Source organism: Cydia splendana, chromosome 20 (assembly GCF_910591565.1).
Source record: "Cydia splendana chromosome 20, ilCydSple1.2, whole genome shotgun sequence".
NCBI lineage: Eukaryota > Metazoa > Arthropoda > Insecta > Lepidoptera > Tortricidae > Cydia > Cydia splendana.
In genome coordinates, this window is record NC_085979.1 from 15281438 (window position 1) to 15303765 (window position 22328).

At 36.1% G+C, this 22328-nt stretch overlaps 1 protein-coding gene across 2 annotated transcripts in view; it reads left to right on the plus strand.

Annotated features, from left to right (window-relative positions):
- Positions 1-22328, plus strand: part of LOC134800534 (venom dipeptidyl peptidase 4) — a 184156-nt gene that overhangs the window by 143410 nt on the left and 18418 nt on the right. For both annotated transcript variants that reach the window (XM_063773013.1, XM_063773014.1), the window contains exon 6: positions 6107-6336. In XM_063773013.1, the coding sequence (XP_063629083.1) occupies positions 6107-6336 (230 nt within the window). The remainder of the gene's footprint in view (positions 1-6106; positions 6337-22328) is intronic.

Sequence of the window (22328 nt, forward strand, 5' to 3'; positions counted from 1 at the left end):
TGTTGCTTACAAGCACGCTTACATACTCCTTTACCATCGCCCACACTGTTAACTGTACGTCGGTGGATCTTATGCCTTTTGTAATAACTTATTAAGGTCCAACGATGTAACAGTTAGGAGTGTTGCTGATTGTACACTATCACAAAATAAGCGTAAATATAACACAGACACAAAACGCTTGTCTAATCAATCTTAACACATTCACTGCCAAGAACACGCCGTCTAGGTCTCTAGGTGTCCTCATTTTGTATTGGAAATGGGGCGCTTATCACTAAAAGTGTCAAACACTAGTTCTTGCAAATATTCACACCTCAATTTGGGACAGCAACATGATTGATGACCTGGCATCGGCTCTGGCCTACTACCGCAAATAACGAAATACGCGAATTGCGGACATCTTTCTCTTTTACTCCAATTAAGGCCTAATAAGAGTGACAAAGAAAGATACACGCAATTTGCGAACTTCGGTGTTCGCGGTAGGCCTCCTGTAATACAGCGCAACCCGATACCGAGTCCTAGGGCCGCATAAAATGTAATGGGCTATATATTGGCCCTAAGTATCGTGTTGCGGAGCTGCGGCAATAAATGCGGAGTCCCTAAACTTGTTAACCGAAGCGGACAGGACAAGCCTTATGTTTTTATACCTACTTACGATATAATTCTGAAAATGGGATAGGTTATCAAATGTTTTATGTTATGGCGGACAATGCGGTTATGTAGCATAATTTCTAAAATCAAATTTCCTAAGTACGAAATTCCTAAAGACAGAACATCGAAAATCAAAATGTCTAATATACGAAATTCCTGAAGATGCATGTCCTAATACACTTTTAATCGAACGATCTCTATTTCGAAAATCAATATTCCTTTGTACAAAATGCCTAAGGACAATGCATTGAAAGTCAATATTTCTAGTGCTCAAAATAGCTACGTTCAAAAAGCCTAATGACGATACATATATTGAAAATCAATATTTCCGAGAACATTTACTTTATTACCCTGAGTTGACGGTTTCTGGGCGGTTTGCCCTTCGGGCATCTGAATCTACCTAGCGAACCTAACCTACTTACCTATTGATTTAGTTTAGTGTGACGTCCGTGAAAACAGTACACTTTGGGGGAAAAATCGTAGGGAGGTAGGTAGGTTAGGTTCGTTAGGTAGCTTCAGATCAGATGCCCGAAGCGGAAAGTTTCGTACGTTAGACTCTTTAAGCTAAGGTCAGCTAAACATAGGAGAAATGTCGTTAGAAATTTCGCAATTTATATAGTTTAAACTTAGGTCAGCTGAACGTAGGAAAAAAGGTCGGTAGTATTTTCGTGCACTATTGTACTTTAGACATTTAAAACATAGGTTGATTAACCGTAGGACATGCATCTTTAGGAATTTCGTACATTAGACATTTTGATTTTCGATGTTCTGTCTTTAGGAATGTCGTACTCATGGTCTAATAAAACATGGTCTTCTATTCCCAGAGTGACACGGGCCTACGTCACAATAACATTGCCACTTTATTTCAACATAACAGTCATGTTACATGGGTACATTATACCTATCATAGTCTAATAAAACATGGTCTTCCATTCCCAGAGTGACACGGGCCTACGTCACAACAACATGGCCGCTATATATAGCGCTATCGCATATTATCATATAGCGCTGTCGCATGATAACGTAGGCCCGTGTCAGTTAGGTGACCTAGAAAAGACGGGAATGGAGTACCAGGCGGAGTATATTATTATACCATGATACCTATGGTTAATAAGTTAAAATATTTCTTTATAATTTTATAATTTTCATTTATATGTATTTTATCTTAAATTTTACAATAACACGTCATTTTTAATTATTCGTTAGCAATATCTTCCGATTCACAAAAGAAATTTCAGACGTTCGGGTAATTCTGTTTACATTACTGGCAACACAGGATAGCGCTGTCACATTTGACAATTCGGATCTAGATAACTTCATGCACTGACCGTCATCCTTGTCGAACGCGTGTTAATTGTTATTTCCTTCTCGCTCAGTGTCAGCAGTCGCAGTGTTTTCCAAACTTTTCACGTCGTAAGCTTGGTAATTAATAATGTGTAACTGTGAATTCGTTTTTCAAACGTTTGTCTTGTATAGATAAATAAAGTTTAATTTAATACAATAGATTTGTTTTATTTTACTATGTTTCTACATGAATAACTTAAAATTAATGCCGTTAAAATAATTTTCACCGTTGGTTAAAATTCTCCCACATTTTAAAGTTTGAGAACCTGTAAACAGCATGATGACGTAGGCCCGTGTCAGTTAGGTCATACGCGAATCTCGGAATAGAGTACCAGGCGGAGTATATTATTATACCATGGTCGTACTCATAGAGTTATATATTTGACAGAGGGAATGTCACTTAAGACAAACTGTGACACTGCAATGGCGGACGGTTTGAAAGTGTGCTTGTAGACGAGTGATACCATGTAACACAAATTCTCCCCTAATGGTGAAACAATTATTTTCAATATCGTCCTTGTTTTCAAATATTAAAATAGGACAGTTTTACGTTAGACAATAAAAAAAAGTGTGTATCTAACTGATAGGTCTTGAAAATGCGCATTGTTGCACAATTACTTTGTGCAAATATTATTTTCAATACCTAATGATATTTAACTTGTATCATATCTGGTTTTAAACAATAAATAAATATATATAAGGTAAATGTACTAGTGCTCGACATGTTAATGCCCAATAGATGACACCTTGCTGTCACCTCTATTGACAATGACTTATAACTCTAAATCATAATTAGATTCCAAAAAAAGTAAGACAATGTTGCCACTTTTTACTAGCGCGTCTTGTATTTATGTAAAAATAAGTAAATAAAAGTACTTTTTTAAATCGTAGTCGTAAAATTACCAATAAATAAATTATCTTAGCGTATTTATTTATAAAAAGGAATTTACTATTTTACAAACAAATTATTGCAGTGGCAACATTTTTTGGAATCTAATTATGATTTAGAGTTTAAGTTTCAAGATGACATGTACTGGACTGGGACCGCGTCGAGCACCATGTGTATGTTTACCTTACATAACAAATAAACGTTAACTATCAAACATTATTCATGTAAACGTCTTTAATCTCCTTATTATCGGGAAATTACCATACCGACCTAGTTTGAAATGCAAAATCAGTAATTTAGCTATTTACCTAAATATCCTAATTAATGATCTCTTATACACATAATGATTTAATAAGAAGGACATCAATTACCCTACTTTCGGGAAATTACCCTATTCAACTTACTGGTCACACTCCTGTTTCGCATTTATAAATAATGAAATATGGAGATTTTATGTACTATACCGTGATAATTCATAAAATTAGCTATGAAAAGTTATTCCGTCACTTTTTTTCTTTCGATCGGTACAATTCTTGCAGGATTTAACTACGCATGCCGGCATATTTTACATTTTTCTTGGACAAATTTACTTCACTGATGTTTCGATCCGTCTGACGGCAAATTGGTGGATGAGGGCATTGAGATAACTGTCAATGTGTGTGTGTCACGCGTAAATACTAGGAAATTGGTGGATGATGGAATCACAGTTTTTGTCTTAGCAAAACTACGTCCGTAGTATTCTAGGTCCATGGTCGTACTTAGGAAATTTGATTCTAGAAATTATGCTACATAACCGACAATACAGACCCGTTCACGACAGAACTAATAATAACGTCAAATTGGGGTTTCTGCTTGACAATATCAAAAAGAATAGATAGTATAGAGGGGTCCTGTCATTGTAAATTTTGTAGTCACTGTAAATTTACTGCCATCTATCGACACACGACTAAAACTCAAAATGAAAACGTATAAAGTTATCAAAAAATGTATATATATGGATAAATGATGTTATTATTTTTATATCATTTTGATCCATGTTCATTCACTGATATCTATGTGTTAAAATTGTTAAATATGAAACGGTGTCGTCACGCCATCTAGCCGAGGATAGGCTAAAGGTGTGTGCGGCATCTATTCGAGAATGACTTTTACTTGAATTAAGAGTATTCGTCTTATACGAAGTTACATATGTCTTTGACAATATGTAAAACAGATATACGTAAATAACATCTTGGTGGTGTGCAAAATTTTAAATTGTGTTTATAGCACGATGTTGTTTTGTTTTCAGAACTAGTTAAAATGCACAACACTGTATAACATTTCCCTACCAAAATTTCGTCATGAATTATTTCTGTTTTTCCTGTACGATCTAAAAAGAATGGCGAAAAGAAGTAAAAAGTCCGAGCAACTGAACAAAGCAGTGTTCCGTGCCGCTGCCACTTTTCATTCACTCCATTGTGAGAACAAAATAAAACTGCTGGGCCGAGAAGGGGCATGCGAAAATCAACTTTAATGTATTATGTTAAGATTGATTACGAAATGGTTTCACCGTGGTAGCAGCTCGGCTGCCTCGTGAATTCATGGCCTTAGCTTGTAGTTTGTACCTGCCTTAATGAAACGTGTTCCGAATTCGGGAAGAAAGGATATCGGTGTTTTTGCAACAGAAAATGGAAGTGTTTACTTTTCTCCCTTTTTAAGTGGCTGGAGTCAATTTACTCGGGCATAATGATGTTCTTTTTCAATAAATGTGTCAATTTCTCTTCCTTGATTATTTTAATTTCGATGGTTTAGGTATCATATTATAAAGTAGAAGGTAAGGTAAATAGTATTGTACAATATATATCTATTTTTGGCAGGTATTTGCCTATCATCACTTTAAGAGTGTATTAAATCTCGTAGGTATCTCATACTGCTGTTCAGTGATAACTATGTGTAAAAATGTTGTTTACAGTACCAGATGCGAGTATTGACGCTATGCAATCGTTTTGTTATTCAATAAAAAGTCTTGTTCCGCTTATAATAAACAGCAAAAGGGTTACGCAACTTACAGCCAGAATATAAAAATCGCGGAGATAATTTTGCAGTGCGTAATTAGATTAAAATATAACCAGAATTTGAACCCGGGACTTCCTGCTTCGTAGGCAGGATCACTACCACAGGCTGTTAAACGAAGTAACTTTGGAACTAAGAACTAACTTTTGGTCTATCATACGAGTGAGTATAAAGAAAACGAAGTAACTTTTGGTCTATCATACGAGTGAGTATAAAGAATAATGCACATTTTATTTTTCCATCTGACCGAGGGCATAAACTTGGTTAGCAATGAAGATATCATCTAATACAAGCTCGCAAGTTCACAAAGAAAATACGCGAACCTCATACAGAGTTACAGAGTCACGAGTAAAAACTCTCTCCTACAGATTATTTCGCCTACCATTTTGTTTTTCTTATCTCCTGGTAGTTCTGGTAGCCGGGAATGCAATGGCTTAAGTGAATCTATTTTGCATAACACATATGGAGCGCCTTTTCTACTTATATTTCCATGAATAAATAAAGAGATGAGTCTAGGAATTTTAAATGAGCATGCCCTCTGTAGGCGGTATACGAACCAGTGTTTTACAAATTCTAAGGGAAGGCCAAAATAATATAAAAGGAATGTGTAAATTGCCACGACTAGCTCGGATAACAGACCTTCGTCCTTAAAACGTGAAATATTTAGTCCCTAAGTCTGAAGTGGCCTACGATGTGCATTGAGACATAAATAAATACAGTCCATACAAGATAATGAAATGACGAAATTCATTATATAGTTAAATGTACATATGTTGAATATGGAACTTTTAAAATGGTTTACGGTTTACAAGTACTGTTTGTGGAAAACCAGAATTCCAAACTATTATTTTACAATCAAGATAAAACAAAGACGCGAACAGTATTACCTATATCGCTGTTATCTATGAACCATTGCCTTGCGCAATATATTTAACTCTCTATAATAAATTATTAAGGACCTAAACAAGCAACACAGGCCCGTTTAGGTCGTTTTGGAGTAAAACCGCATAGCACGTGCATTTTGATTGAATTTTGCATCTCAAGCGAAGGTCTCCATTTCACCTTCGTCAAACATTTTTTCGTATCATTTCCAAAATGGCGGAGCTATGGCTTGCGCGGCCTAGATCACACAGAGCCAAATAATAAAATATTAACCACAACCTTTTATTCCAGCGAGTCGTATCCTCTAACGCCACTACCGGACGAGGTGGGCGGCGGCGTGGTGACCGAGGGCCCGGCGCTGCTGCTGGCCGCGTGGACCCCCAAGGGCCACGGGCTCATCACGGTGAAGGACTGCGACATCTACTACCGGCCCGCGCCGCGTTCCTCCACTGGCTATCGTGTAACGGACACCGGCAAGCCTGGGACCATTTATAATGGCGTGCCGGATTGGTTGTATGAGGGTGAGTTTACATTATAATATTTGTAAATTTTACTAGTCAGTACCTGTTACTTCGTAAGCGTCGCAGAAGTCGTTACGCTGGCGATCATTTCAGAAGTTTAGTTTGTCGTAGTGGCTTTCGTAACCTTTCATTCAACTCTGCCAGAAATGCTCTTGGCCGTTCCTTTTTTAATGTTTTCAACTGTGAATGCTGTTATTGGGTAAGTACATCGTATTGGGTAAGTACATCGATGCTCAAATAAGTAAAATTTCTTTCTGGGTGTAGGTCAAGAATATACATAATCTACTTAATTGGCTCCAATGAAAATAGGTCGATAATTTTGCTCCCAGAGTTTATCTCTGCTAAATTATTTTTAAAATAAATCTCCCTAAAACTGGCCCCACTAAACTACTTATCATAAAACTTACCCGTATAAATAAAGAAAACTTGGCTCCACGTTCTGCGATAACTAACTAACTCCCGCGTATGGCACTCCTCCAAGAGGCCAGCCGAGATACCAGCGTTACATAAATTGCACCAATTTTAAGTTCGATCAGATCGGAACAGTATAACGAGCACGCGTGTCTCCACTGACTTAGATGCTCCGAATTTCAATAAGTTTCACTAAAAATGTTCATTTTTTCTTACGAGTATATTTATATTGGCAGCTATACTTATTCGTCAACTCAAACTTAATATGGTTACGTTGTCCGTATATTGTTAGGTACTGACCTATATTTCATTTTTATCATTAAAACTCGCTCAAATATTCAATATTGTGTTTACATACACTAACACGAACATCCCGAATTTTACTAAACTTAAAAAAAAGGTTTGATTTTTAAACTGACAACTTATACACCTAGAATACAAGATTATTCGGAGTTAAAATAAATTATTTCTTTATAATCGAAACTAATAGCTGTAGAGAAGTTTAGGATTTCCCCTATCTACATTATCTTCAGTAATTATCTGTTCATCGGTTCACTTTAGCGGTATCAGGTGGGGAAATGGGAGAGAAAATTAATTCTAAAGTCAGTTCGATGAAATCCGCAGATGAGAAGCATTTATTAGGAGCACCTCTACGCTTCTAAACTGCTTACTAGTTACCTATTCATTTATAATACGAAACATACCAACCTACAATATTCAGTTGTTTTATTATAATGCGTAATCTTTAAGCTATAACTTTAAGCCGCTCTTTATCAATATATCTTGCTTATTATTCTTAACGGACAATTAACTCCAAGAATTTTGTTAAATACATCTATTGTGTCCCATTGCTGGGCAAAGGCCTCCCCCCCTTCCACGCGTCTTGGTGGCAATTTTATTAGGCCAATCGTTACGATTGTTTAAATACAAACGAAATACCTTTCTAAATTCGTAATTACAACGTTTAAGAATCGGTAGTTAATTAATTTCCAAGGTTTTTGTCGATTAGTGTTAGTTCATAACTCTAAAAGCACTGTCTTCGCCAAGTCTGGCTAACTTCTGCAAGTTAATTATCAGCGAGTAAGTTTTCAACTGCGGACGTTCGATTTCAACAAACTTTTGAACTTCGTATGTGACTTAGGTTGGTAACAAAACATTAAAGTTTGGAAACAGAAAGTTCAACTAGCGATGTTTTGCCAATAATAATAAACTGTTGTGTGTGTAGAGTTTGTGCGGAAAGAGAAGAGTCGTGTATTGTTTGGGGCCCAATACATACTACGATTTTTCTCTTTCCGAACAGACTAACTATATAATGTGAACGTTTTAGGGCTTACGGAGAGCGACGGATTAAACTCAAAGGTAATTCGTAAATTTTGTATCCAAAGGACATTAGTAGCCGATTTTGGTTTAACAGTTTGGTATGGTTTTTGAATCGACACCAGCCTGTCTGTCCAATCGGTGCCTGATAAACCATAACAGTTTGGTGTGATTTATCAGGCACCAATAAATGCGAGCGAAAAGCTTTATAAGATGAATTCTGATTCCATTTTATCAGAACCAAGCAAAATTTTGAAACAGAATGGGCCTGTAGCTTTATTATGACAAACTGCCACTATAGTCCTATAATAAGCATAAGCCCGATTTAGATTTAAAGACTTGTTAGGGTTTATATCCTTTTTTACGATCGTCAACGTCTTATCAAAACCAGTTCAAACTTACTACTAACTATTAACTAATAGTTATGGTTCAGCGACACAAAGAGAGTCTTGGCCTCCGAAACGAGAGCACGCCACTTTTCCCGATCCTGTGCCGTTTCCTGCCAATTATCGATTTGAAGCTGACGCAGATCCGCTTCCACACTGTCTCTCCAGCGGTATCTACCGGGCGGCCAACAGTCGGTCTTCCCAGGTACGCCCTCTTGGCAGCCCGATCCTCTCCCATTCTTAATAGGTGACCGAACCAGCGAAGTCTGTGGGATTTCGTTTCGCCGATGGTATTGGACTCTCCCCGATTTCAGCATTCTTCCGTATCGTCCACGTGCCGTTGTCTCTCATGATAGGTCCCAGGATCTTACGAAAGATCTTTCTTTCCGCTACCAGGAGCTGACTTTCCTCTTTTTGTGTTAGGTCATTAACAAAATGTTAAATTGGAATCTACTTCCATATTGCTAAGCTACGGTCGTAGCTCTGTGTCGTATCCAATACTACATTTGATACATACTGAGAAAATGTAGCGGAAATGCCTCGTAGAGACGAGACGTGAATGTGCCGGGATTTGCGCAAAATGTTGCTATATAAAGTAACGGCTATTTTTCCGAATTTTTCAACAATGAATTTATAAATACCTACTTATATATTTATTTTTAATATACCTACGTGTCTGTGTTTATTTATATTCCCTAGTTTTTCTCTCTTGTGTTCATATCAGTAGCTTTATTTCAAAATATAGTAACAAGTGAACCAAAACTATTTGCTCAACAAAATTCACTTTCCCGTCTTCATAAAAATAAGGAACAATATTCTTAAAGAACATTATTTAGGATATTTCATCGGCCCCTCGCGAGGTGTTTCGCTTTAATTTAGCCGGGGGCGCGAGATCGTTCCGTGCCGCCGGTTGTAAATGAGCGCTACCTGCCTAATGACTCGTCTACCTTCGCCTGATTCTGTGCCCCTGGTAACTTCATCTTGCAGCAGATTGTCTATAAAAGTTTCTCTTGTGAAAATTACTCCATTTTCACCATTTTGCTTGGCTGACGCAGATCTGCTCGAGCTAATGCAAAACGAAATATTGGGACGTGACGTACTACTCAGACTAATCATCATATGGAATTTTAGACGCTGAATCCAGAGTTCACATAAGTTAAACTAGGTAGTAGTGATAGCTTGCGCAGCATTCGTATTTACTTCCATACATTTTAGCTAAGTATATAATAAGACTGTGTCCCCAACTGATAGCATAAGTGACATTTACGACAGTATTTTGTGATTTGTCACGGCATGCCTAGTCATCAATTACAGTCTGTACGGATTTCCAATGATAACTGGTAATGCTGTAATAAAATTCTCCCTCACAGTTATACGAGTATTCGACCTTGCTGGCAGTAGGGCGTTCTTACATTATTTCTTGTAATTTATAGTCATATACCTACTGCTCCCCAGGTAGATACTAAAACATTTTTTCTCTGTAATAAATAATTATGTAAGATTCCACGTACCATAAGAAACGACATTACTACTGTGAAATATTTTCTTTTGAAGCTATACTTAATCTTGGGCGCAATAATAGATTGTAGGAGAACCTGTCAGATATTCCTACAGATTAGATAATTTTCAATAGCCTGTGCTAATGTACAGGTTCGTTTCGTTGTAGCGGCATGACGATGCGTTTCATTTATACAACTCTGTTTGTCTTTAAAAGGGCTTAAATGTCTTGAATTTGTAAGCAGTTGGGCTTTTTAGTGAACAAGGATGCCGGGAAACTGGTGCTGGCAGGTTGAAGGCTGTCTTATAATGATACGAACCCTTTTTGTTGCCAACAGCTGGAGTTTTCCTGCAGACTCTTAACAATAAATATCCATTTAGACGTGTTTAGAAAATATTTAGGCCCAAATCACTTTTAAAAGTTTTATTTTTAGGAACAATTGTAATACGAATACTTATACATACTTACTTACTTTGGAACCAGTTCTTTCCCGCACTTCTTTTATTTTTGAGGTTCGATGCGCTAAAAGGATAAAAAATTCTGAGGTGTTATTTAGTCTGCAGGTATATTAAGTCTATAAATAAAAACAAAATACTTTCTTATAAATACATAATTTTAATTATCAAACTTATCGAGATAATAATAAATCAACATTGAATATGATTGTCATCTTGGCTTGGCCCTCGCCTCTACATAGATTATTTCGTAAGAAACCTTCCAAATAACACTGAGATTTCATAACTAACTGTATTTACATTAATTATATTCAAGGTAAAGTCTACCATTGTCCGGGTTGAGTCTATGTGATTTAATCTTCATATTTACTAGCCTTATCGAAAATCCTGTTTTCAGAAAAAGCGTTTTTCGTTCAGCAATATCCTACAGAACACTGGTTGCACTGCCAGACTCGATCTTGTGCCGATTTTGTACCATCCAATTCGCATCTTCAGTGCCGCTATATTGAAAATGATTGCGGAATTGATAATATTTCAAACTGCTGTAATTGAAACTTGGAATAGACTTCTTTCGTTTCAGTGGCTTTTTCTTACCATCTCTTTGGGAATAACGAGTACTTTATAAATAGCTTTGTATATATTTATGACTTTCAACAATTCGGATTCGAACTTTTATCTTTTTGAGTGCAGCAACAGTTTGTTGCAACTATACATCTACGCGAGTTCGGTGTATCAAAATATTTCAGGCACCTGCTACGAATTATTTTGACTTTTTGTCAGGTTTCAATTAAATTTCGTATGTAATCAATTTAATGAAACATTTTAAACACTACTAAATCTAGACAAATATTTAATTTTCCAGGCCAGTAGAGACTGAAATAATAGTAGCATAGTGCAGCCAACACTGTTTTAAAGCTGTGCAAGTTGTTGCCACTTAATAAACTGTGACGTTAAATTTTTACGACACAGAGTCAAGTCACGAGATTTAATAACATAACCTGCAAGCAGAAAATTTATGTTCACTTACTTTTGAAAAGACAATCACGTTTGCGTTTATATTGCCACTTTACTAATGGTAATTGGTATTGTGGTCGTTTCACCACATTGTGAGTAATCTGGCTGGCTCTACTATGTATTAACATAAAAGAAAGATTCGGTAAATTTAATTCGTAAAAACCCTCCTTTTATGAAATCTGTTAAAAATAATAGTTTCGTGCTTATCTTCTTGTCGACGTAAACAGAAGAAGTTCTCTGTCTTCATACTTATCTCATTCTTTATATCACCGAATAATAGAGTTCAAATATAGGTTATTTTAGCAATAGTATGACCAAACAAAGAGAATATGAAGATGCGCTTCAGTGAAAATGAGATTAGGGTACGGGCACCAAAACATTTTCTTCACTCAGATGCACTTGCACCGGATGACCTCGGTGCACCGATAGCAGCAAAGCCTTTATAAAATCTAACTGCTTTCCTGCCATCGCCGCAGTCTCGGCGCAAACTCACTCGGGCGCAAAGCTTTTTGTGTGCCTGCTTTTATACTTTTTTCTATGGAAGCTAATGAGCCAGCGGAGCTTGTAACATGTTCGTAGCATGTGCAACATTCTTGTTCTTTCTGAGCACCTCTCAAAACAGCGTGTATGAGATTTTTTTATGTAAAATAAATCAAAAGAAACGGAAAGATTTACGAATACACTTAGCTTGATTGATTGTTTTGCTGTAGTGTCCATTAGTCAACGTTTGTTTTATCTTCGGCTTCCTAATGTAATTCGATGGAAACATTAACTATTTAACATTGTCTTCGGTTACCGCGATAGTTACTAATGAAATAAAACTACGCTGTAAACGGTTCGAAACGTCGGGATGTAGTATGTATTCAATATACGCGATATAATCCGTTTCAATAGTTTTATTTCATGATTAACTATTTATCCAAACATTAACCAAAGGAACATTAACTAAACAAGAATCAAAAATTTTCACGAATACATTCTAAAAACCCTTTCTGCGACGTCCGTCGGGAAACAGGATAAAATAACTATTCCATAAGCTGAGGTTATTTATCACTCCTCCCGTTCGATAATCTCTGCCGGATGTCGCGAGTCGAGTCGCTTCCCGCGTGACACACGGCCTGCCGAGTTAGGTGCCTAATGCTCTTTGTCAATACTGCACTCCCAGTAATCTTGGTTATTTCTCTAGAAAATTGCATCTTTATCTCAAAACGTAGCTTGCTCGCTTTTCTCAAACAGGCCTATTCGGATTTCGAGATAATCACAAGATCTTGAGACGATTTAGAAATCAACTAGATCTACATTAGATATCGACTAGATGTGACTTGGATATCTAAGTCATAACTTGTCGAAATCGTTCAAGAGGACCTCCAGAATCGCGGAAACGTCAAATTTGACATATCTATCTTACAAATATCTTTAAATTATCCGTATCGTAACTTGTTGAAGTCTAGTAGAAATCTAATTCATTTTCCGAATCGAGCCGAAAGTCTCTGTTATTATTTTAAATTGAATTTGGTAGTTCCTTAAAAAATAATTTCAGTTAAGGTTCTTTGTACTATTATTTTTGTAATTTAAGCTTATTTTTCATGTAAACTTAAAATCCCATCAAAAACATTACATGGAAAAAGATGCAAGTCTCGCAATGCAATTCTTCTAATACAAAAAAGTTTTGAGATGTTATGTGAAACCAAGTCGGTTAGTCAGTGCCAGGGGGTGTTAAACCGTATCAATAAGATATCTTTAATTTTGAATACGTATAATGACTTGGCCATCGCACGGCTGCATAATGACACAAGTATCATCGTCAACTAATAAAAATATTAAACGTAACGCTAACGCGCTAATCGCATGCAGTTTGAGCATAAATACATATTTACGATTACGGTACGAGTAAAGCATTATGTGCGATTGCCAAGTCATTATATGTATTAAAACTTAAAGATATCTTATTGATACGGTTTAACACCCCCTGGCACTGACTAACCGACTTGGTCTCAAAACTTTTTTGTATTAGAAGAATTGCATTGCGAGACTTGCATCTTTTTACATGTAATGTTTTTGATGGGATCTCATTTCTTTTTGTAGGTAGTCCTTCTTTTCGGGTACCACTTCTTGTACGTCAGCTACCACTTTTATCATATTCATACCCATCCCGCACTCTACTCGTACTCATACCTATACAATACTCATGGCTCATGGCCATACCAAACTGTAGTTGTACTCATCATACAATACTCAATACCCATGCAAGTACCCATCCTACAACTCCCACACCATACCCGCACCATAGGTATGAACCTATGCCATATTCATATCCTTACCATACTCATATCCATACCATACCTACTCGTACTATACACATATAATAACGACATATACACATCTTCATACTCACATCATACATCACAGACCTTTACTTTACCTACTATTTATTGGAACTGCAACAGTAACTTTGTAATACCATATATTTATATGGGACTACAAACTTACTTATGCAGTTTTTAAATCTTTAAAACGTGACTGATATTGCAATATTTTTAGGTTTTCTATGGCTTGATAAGCTGAAAACTACTTATGTTTAAAATTTGAAGCTTGTGGGTATACTAGAAGTACCTTAGCATTATGATGATCGTGAGTGAGTGAGTGTGGCAGTGTCGAAATTAAGGAACTTTGACGTACAATAATTCTTAAACTACAAGTTCAAATTGAATGTTTTTGAGAATATATCTAAAGCATGTTAAGCCCTATATATCACTGAAAATTAAGGGTTCTAGCTTTAGCCAGCACAAAATTACAGGACATCGAAAATCGCCTGAATCGCTTCGGGAAAAGGATGGTACGGCCGTGCCTCTTTGTTTTGCTCGACTTGGACTGGACTGTTGGGCAAAGACTAAGGTCACAGGACTTCTAAAACGACCGTATGGATTTCTTCGTAAGCTGTATTTACTGTCTGCGAACTTGCGTAGTTAGTTCATCAGGTGTATTTATTTATTATCAGCATAATGCGTCTCGCAGTACCTGAGGGTCTAGCGCAAAATACAAAAATAAAAATTAGATAGAGAGGCAGATAAAGAAATTTCGATTTAGTTTTTCGCTGCAGGGCCTCTGGTCACCTTTGCACTGCTACGTTAGTCGACGACAATATGCTCCGCCCACTGCCACTGAAGTCAGGCAACTCCCGTCACCATTGTTGGCCTTAATAGTTCTGCGAATTATTATGCTTGTTAATATCACAATATATTACCTACTACAAACGTGTATGTGTCTACTAAGTAATAGAACGGTGCGTTTAGGTAATTTCTGACTATAATAGGCGAGTTGACTACTTTAAACATTTCATCGTGCTCCTAAAGAGAAAAATCCCGTGTGTAACGGAAAGATACCTATAGGTACCTCAGCCTCGCCCCGCCTGCCATTTATAACGGAGGCCCATTTAAATGATAATTTTTCATCACTTACAGTTTTTGCGAAGTTAATAAACCATTGTCCCGACACGATCTGTTAGACGCTGGGTTTTAAACTGAAATCATTCAGAATATCCATTGTTCGAAGTTCATATTCATTCCAACATGTTCTTCAGTAGAGCTTTGTATAAAAAGTTGTCTTCACGGGAGTTGTAGTCTTGAGTAAACTTCAGAAAAGCATGATTTTCGATCCTTTCAGATGTATTTTCATTGTATTTCTGTAAATACTTATATTGAAGGCAATATTACAACATCGTGAATTATTACGACTGGCCGGAGAATTAAATCACTGTCAACTATACAATAAGCTTGAGAATAGGCTTATAGTTAGGTAGGAATAAGCTTTTGAGGCATCTTAAAATATATCATAACGTATTTATTTTTTTACTTTATAATAGCGTATTTTAGTTTGCTACTGATCAGGATATGTATTGCATAATGGAAATTATATTTTAGGCAATGATTAAATATTTGCTTAAATATTTGCTTTTTTGAGAATTAAATCGATAACAAGTGTTCATGCAAGTAATAGCGCTTAAATACTGTAATGCCATACTTGTATGTAAATATGCTTCCTGTTAATTACTTAATTAGATCCGATAAGAGCTTCATCAATAAAGCGAACTTATTTTCCAAAAAATCTATGTGCGAACCTCGAATATGGAATGTACGAGTAAAGAGCTATTTACTTCCACTATACGGAGAGCTGAACCAACGGAGAGGTAACGCGAGCCGAAAGTAAACACATTAGCGATAATCACAGCACGAAGAGTCTCTCGCGTTACATTAGCTGAACCGGAGACAAGCAATAATAGTTACTGTTAATTTCCATACCAAACCGCGTAGATACTGTCAGCAGTTCTTATGGCGTTACTTAAAGATGTTCCAATATTGAAATAGAAACGTAACGCCGTTCAGTGGATAGGTAGAAAAGGAGACGAATCTTATCTTAGGCATCTTTAGCTGTTATTAAGCATAGAAATAAAATAGATTACGTTGGATTGTCCTGAGACCTCTTAACGTGAACCGTTCGACAATAATGATGAGATTTATGAGGCTTACAACGTTGGAAATCGATTGATTGTATTAATAATTAGTAAAAACTGAACGGTAACTACGTATAGTAATGTAAACATGTGGATGCAGAGTAACCGAGCTTGTAACAGATACCTACACTCTACAAGGGAAGTGATTGAAATGAAATTTCTTGATTAATTGGTCAGGCCCAAAGTTTTTCCGTATAACAAGCTGTCCGGAACCAAATTTAGTTGTTTAGTCATAAGGAAAATTATAAGGATAACAATTCAATCTTATGGATTTACGGTTTGCTAAGCAATCTCATATTTATCCACGAATTATTTTTTGCCTGCTTCTGCAATAACATCCGTACTATCAGTTGCGTTGTCGCCTGTGCCGCTTCAGTAAAAAACCGTCGATGTAGACATACCTATAGAATCTGCAAGGAAAACAAGCTAATACAAGTATTAGCTTGTTTTACTTGTGTGGTATAGACCAAGGTGAAATGTATTTCATCATATTATAGCCTGTTTTCTTCTTCAGTCAGAAGAGGTGATAACAAAAGCGCACTAATTGGGCTAAGATGGTCGCCTCTTTATCGTCTGTCACCATTGTCCCGTTCTAATAAGTAGGTATGTACGAAAGTGCCGTATGACATGACAGGTGATAAAAACACGACCATGCTATCCGTACGACACTATTTTGTAACATCAACGCAGAGTGACCGGAAGTGGTCTGTAATTGAATTTCTGTGACCGTACCGAAACTACCAGGAAGTCAATTCGAATTTGGAAAATATTAACTTTATATTAGGTACATGGCGCACAGTGCCTCTCTTGCGCACCAAGGAGCAGAACAGATATACACTGCGGTTAGTGTCAAATCGTCATCAAATTAGGTTGAGATTTTCGAATAGGTCTCTGGGACAGCAGCTGAAGCAACAAGATGATACACTCCATTACATAACCTTTTCTCAAACATGCAATGAAATATTGATGTTATGTTCCTTATAATAGGCTGCGAAGTATGACGTTTCAGGTGCGGCTAGGACAAAAGGTCGTTAATGGAATTTCATACACATCTTGCAGGCCTAGGCCGGCAAAGTCCTCTTTTTTAATTTCCATTTCACAGATATATGTGACACAGCATCGTGGCATTCATCCATTAAAAAAAACTAGAGGCAGTATTTGCTTTATGGTTCGTAATGACACTCTGCCACTACGCCTATAAAAAAAAACAAAAAACAATGTTTGCTATAATTTGCAGTTTTATTTGTATAAAATCAACATGACTGTATAAAATTAACTACACAAATAAAAACATTTAATATATTTCATCTAAACGTTAGCGGTAAAAAGGTCTACTCAAACACGCGTAGTTATATTTTTTAAATTGTTATGGAGGTAAAGTTGAAAAATATTCATTCTGTTTTATTGGATTTATGGTGCGTTGTTGATTTTTTGACTTTAATATGAGTTTCGACGAAATAATGAAATTAATATTAATTGTAATCGTAGGTGTTGGAATTGGCAGCGTAAGCAGAATTGATTTTAATAACTTGCTGCCTCTACCGCCAAGTCAAAGACGAAGTATGTATATGGTTGCTTATGGCAATTTTATTATTTGAGAAACTAAGAAAAATGGCTTACAGTTTATTAGAAACAGTTTTGTGGCATATTTTAAATGAATGTAACTACAAATTCGTCAACACTGTGGAAATTATACTTATTTACTCCATGCATAAAGCAACGATGTATGTGAAACATGATATCAACATGAAAGACTATGTAAACTTATGTGACGAAAACGACAGTCAGACGGATACAAGGCGAAAAAATCAAAGATACATGAAAATATACGGGTAGTAAAAATACACGACTCGTGTAAAACATACGCGTGATAATGATATAGGTACGTGTTGGTTATATTTTGGGTGTAGTTTACTTTTAGTTTTTTCTATAAATAAAACTTGGGTTTCGTGGATTTTTTATTTTATTTATTTCATTGCATGTTTGAGAAAAGCACTATACATACCTCGGCGGGAAATGGGGTTGCCCGCGCTCAGACCTATCCGGCCTCGCTTCGCTCGGCCGTCTATATGTCTTCGGCCGGCAACCCCTTTCGTCCCGGCCTCTGTAGTAATGTACTATTACAGCACTCTAGGTGAATGACCGAGAAATGTAGGTTGGCAGCTGCTAATATTATTAGTATCATCTCACGAGACAGACGACACACAGGGTGGGTAAAGGTTGATGTTATTAGAATATTCGATTTTGATCATGAATATTTCAACTACGAATACAGTAATATCATTACAGGAATTTCTTATCGGTCGAAAGAATTAAATGTCTAAAGTCAAGTTGGTACGGTTTTTGAAGTACCCCCGTACAAGCAAGAGTACATTGTTCAAAATTGTCCAATTATAAATAAATTATATTTATTCTTTCTTATATAAAACTTGGGTAAAAGCGAAGCAAGCTGAAATAATTGACGTGTCAGTCAAGTCAAGTTATGCTTATTCAAATAAACTATAGAAAAAACAACTCATGAAACCAAAAATACTCGCTGTGGTAGCAATACAAATTAATAAATTTGGCAAATGTTTGAACCGTCTTCTTGACAAAAAATAATTTAGAAGTAATTTCCTAAACAAAGAAACAGGATAGGTACTTCGATTCTATTGTGTTAACGAGGGATACAAAATAAGCAAAGAAACGCAACATTTTCGTCAAAACAAAGTAAGTATTATGAAATAAGCTGAGAGGGAAAACGAACCGAATTATGAAATAACAAACAAAAAGAGATATAAGAAGAACTTTTTACAAACATCTTGCAAAAAATTTGATTGTAATTACATCTATTGCCTACATTTGAAAAAATAAAATCTTAAAAAAAGAAACTTAGTTTATGAAACCTAATTAGTGTAATTACTAATCATCCTGTGAATGAAAACTGTTGGCAGTGCTTGAATTGACGCAGATGCAGCCGAGCGCACACTGACGCCGCGCCGCGCTAACATTAGAACACATGCACATTATTGCATATGCACACTTGTTACACTTCGCCAGACCTGGAGACAATGGCCTTGGCCGATTTAATATCGTTCGTGTGACTTTCTTTTAAGGCTGAGTGGCCAAGATATCCGATACGCCTACACACGCACTAGAGCCTTCAGATTTACTCGTGTTCTGTCTTGTTCTGTTTCTATCTGTTTCTGTATTAGTTTTAAGTTTTAGTTTTAATTTTGGGTGCCCTGAAAACCAGCGCCGTGTCTTATAGACACTGCTTATGCTGAGCGGCATCCTATTTGGTGTACGTTTTTTTGTACTTATTTAATTTGCTGTACCTAATGTATGTTTTTATGCCAAATAAATATTTTCTATTTCTATTCTATTCTAAATTTAACAATTCGTTATGGATTTGATATGATATTTGTCGAAGATCGTCTTGGTGATTGGCGGTAATCTCACACACAACTTTCACTTTATTCCGCATGCACCATTTAGCGTGAGCGTTCTTCAAGGTCGTATCAAAACCAGTTCAAAATCACAAAAAGTTGTTAAATCGATTCGGGCACACACCTAATTTATCTCCAGAAGAAAGTTGTTTTCAGATTATTTTGATCATCTCACCTGCTACATGATGGCTGTATTTTATTTCGATGATCTTTGGAATAATTTTCAAAATGACCATGATTTACTACAGGAGCCTTTATTTACTTCTCTTGTAAGTAAATTTATACGATTTTGTACTTAAAATCTTCAATTTCTTTGGTTAGTTTTAAGTAAAGTTAAAATTACATAATATTCTTTAAAAAAAACAAACGTTATTATTTTCAAATTTGTATTCATATCAAATTATTTGTCCTGGCCACTTCATAAACATACTGCATGAGTATTAGTACCTACTCATAATACATACTGTATTTTTATAATTATAATATGTATTACGTGAATGCAGATTGCCATCTGTTTCTCGTATGTGGTATTATTTGAGTGCAAGTATTCTGAAATGTGTGCAGTAATAAATTATGTTATTGTTATTGTTATGACTCGTATTACCCAGATGCACTTCTGCTGTTATTGCTCAGAATTGCATTGCGTCCAGACTTCACTGAAAATAGGTTTTCTTGATATAATTCTGCCTTTATGGAAATGCCAACTGAGAAGTTATATTGCAATTAAGTTAAATTATTTGACTTTACTGCTTTGTGTATTGCATGTGTATCGTAAAGGTGTTGTTTTTATTCCACTTTTATACCTTATCATAAAGTTATCATATCGTTAGAAGTTTAATCGTTAAAACAAATGGTACCTTAATGTCGCAATCAGATGTTTGATAAGGTTTACTAATATGTGGCCGAAAATTGTATGGCAAATTATCACTACCCAAACTATTTTTCCCATAGTATAATTTGGCAAAACTATCAGATGGCAGACCAATGTTTCGCATATATAACATGTCGCAAATGATTATTTACAATATTATCGTATAGCAAAATATTTAGTTGGTCATGTTTCAAAATGTCTTTTATTGTTATGTCGAATGTATTGATAGGCATAAATTATTTTTCGCCTAATATTGTGAATAACGTACCTATCCCTGGGAGCAGTTTCGTTTTTAGGGTCATAAAAAAATAACCCTAACCTACCTATCTCTGGGAGCAGTCTCGTTTTACGGGTCTTAAAAAAAAATTACCCTAACCTACCTATCTCTGAGAGCAGATTCGTTTATAGGGTCACCAAAAAAAAAAAAACCCTAACCTACCTATCTCTGGGAGCAGATTCGTTTTTAGGGTCATCAAAAAAAAATAACCCTAACCTACCTATCTCTGGGAGCAGATTCGTTTTTAGGGTCACCAAAAAAAAAAACCCTAACCGACCTATCTCTGGGAGCAGTTTCGTTTTTAGGGTCATAAAAAAAATAACCCTAACCTACCTATCTCTGGGAGCAGTCTCGTTTTACAGGTCATAAAAAAAAATTACCCTAACCTACCTATCTCTGGGAGCAGATTCGTTTATAGGGTCACCAAAAAAAAAACCCTAACCTACCTATCTCTGGGAGCAGATTCGTTTTTAGGGTCATCAAAAAAAAATAACCCTAACCTACCTATCTCTGGGAGCAGATTCGTTTTTAGGGTCACCAAAAAAAAAAAACCCTAACCGACCTATCTCTGGGAGCAGTTTCGTATTTAGGGTCATCAAAAAAAAATAACCCTAACCTACCTATCTCTGGGAGCAGTTTCGTTTTACGGGTCATAAAAAATAAAAACCATAACCTACCTATCTCTGGGAGCAATTTCGTTTTTAGGGTCTTAAAAAAAATAACCATAACCTACCTATCTCTGGGAGCAGTTTCGTTTTACGGGTCATAAAAAAAATGCTAAATATAGTTGTGATCCAATAAAAAGTATGCGAAATTTCAATTTGGGCAAACGTTATTTAACAATAAATAGTTAGGTATAATAAAACATTTGCTTAGTAACTATTTTTCTAAATGAATCGTGGTAAAATGAACATCTGCTAAATAAAATTGTGTTCAAATAAAAATTATGCTAAATAATAATATGCTAAGTATTGGTTTGCCAACTAAAAGTACTGCAATAAGTTGGTTGGGAAGTGAAATTAGGCGAAAAATATTTCGGCGAGATGGCAGTACACCGTTTGATAAGCCTTCTTGAAAAAGCAAATAAGACTACAGAATTGAAAAACTAGATATTTCCAAATTGGTCAACGCGAAAACATCGGCTAAAAGTTAAGAACAGAGTCTTTAACATTTTCGAAACATTACACTACGTCGTCTTCTTTAATGACTAGCTTGTTTAACACTTTGCCGCCGCCAAAGCATTCCTGCATTCTGACAAGTTTCACGATGACGCGCCACACACGATAGGCGTGATATTCATAAAAACTTTTTACAAAAAAAAGCAAACCGACTTCAAAAAGGATGAAATAAAATATTATCCTTTTTGAAGTCTATGCGTTACCAACTGATATGTTTGAAGTCGGTGCCAAGCCAAATTTTGAAGCATACCATGATTTTGGTGCGATTCGATAAGGATGTACCTACGTTGGATTGCCTTACACGACGACAATGAACGTACTTTCTGTAGGTACAGTCGACGTTAAAAATATGTTTACACTTTTCGCCTTATTACAAAGGAGTAAGGTGCAAAAGTGTAAATATATCTTTGACGTCGATTGTATCTAAGAACACACCTCAGAACACACGATCAAACCTTCTTGGCGCAGTCTGTACCATGTTTGTCGGCACATTAGTGGAAATCCAATGCATTTTTTTTTCGTCGGTTTTTTTAAAGAGCATTTCTTACTAATGCTCGAACAGTCTATAGCACGCAAGTGTGAGATTGGGACTGAGTAATTTCCCGTCCCTTATCCAGAGGACTACATTTCAAAATATAAAACAATTT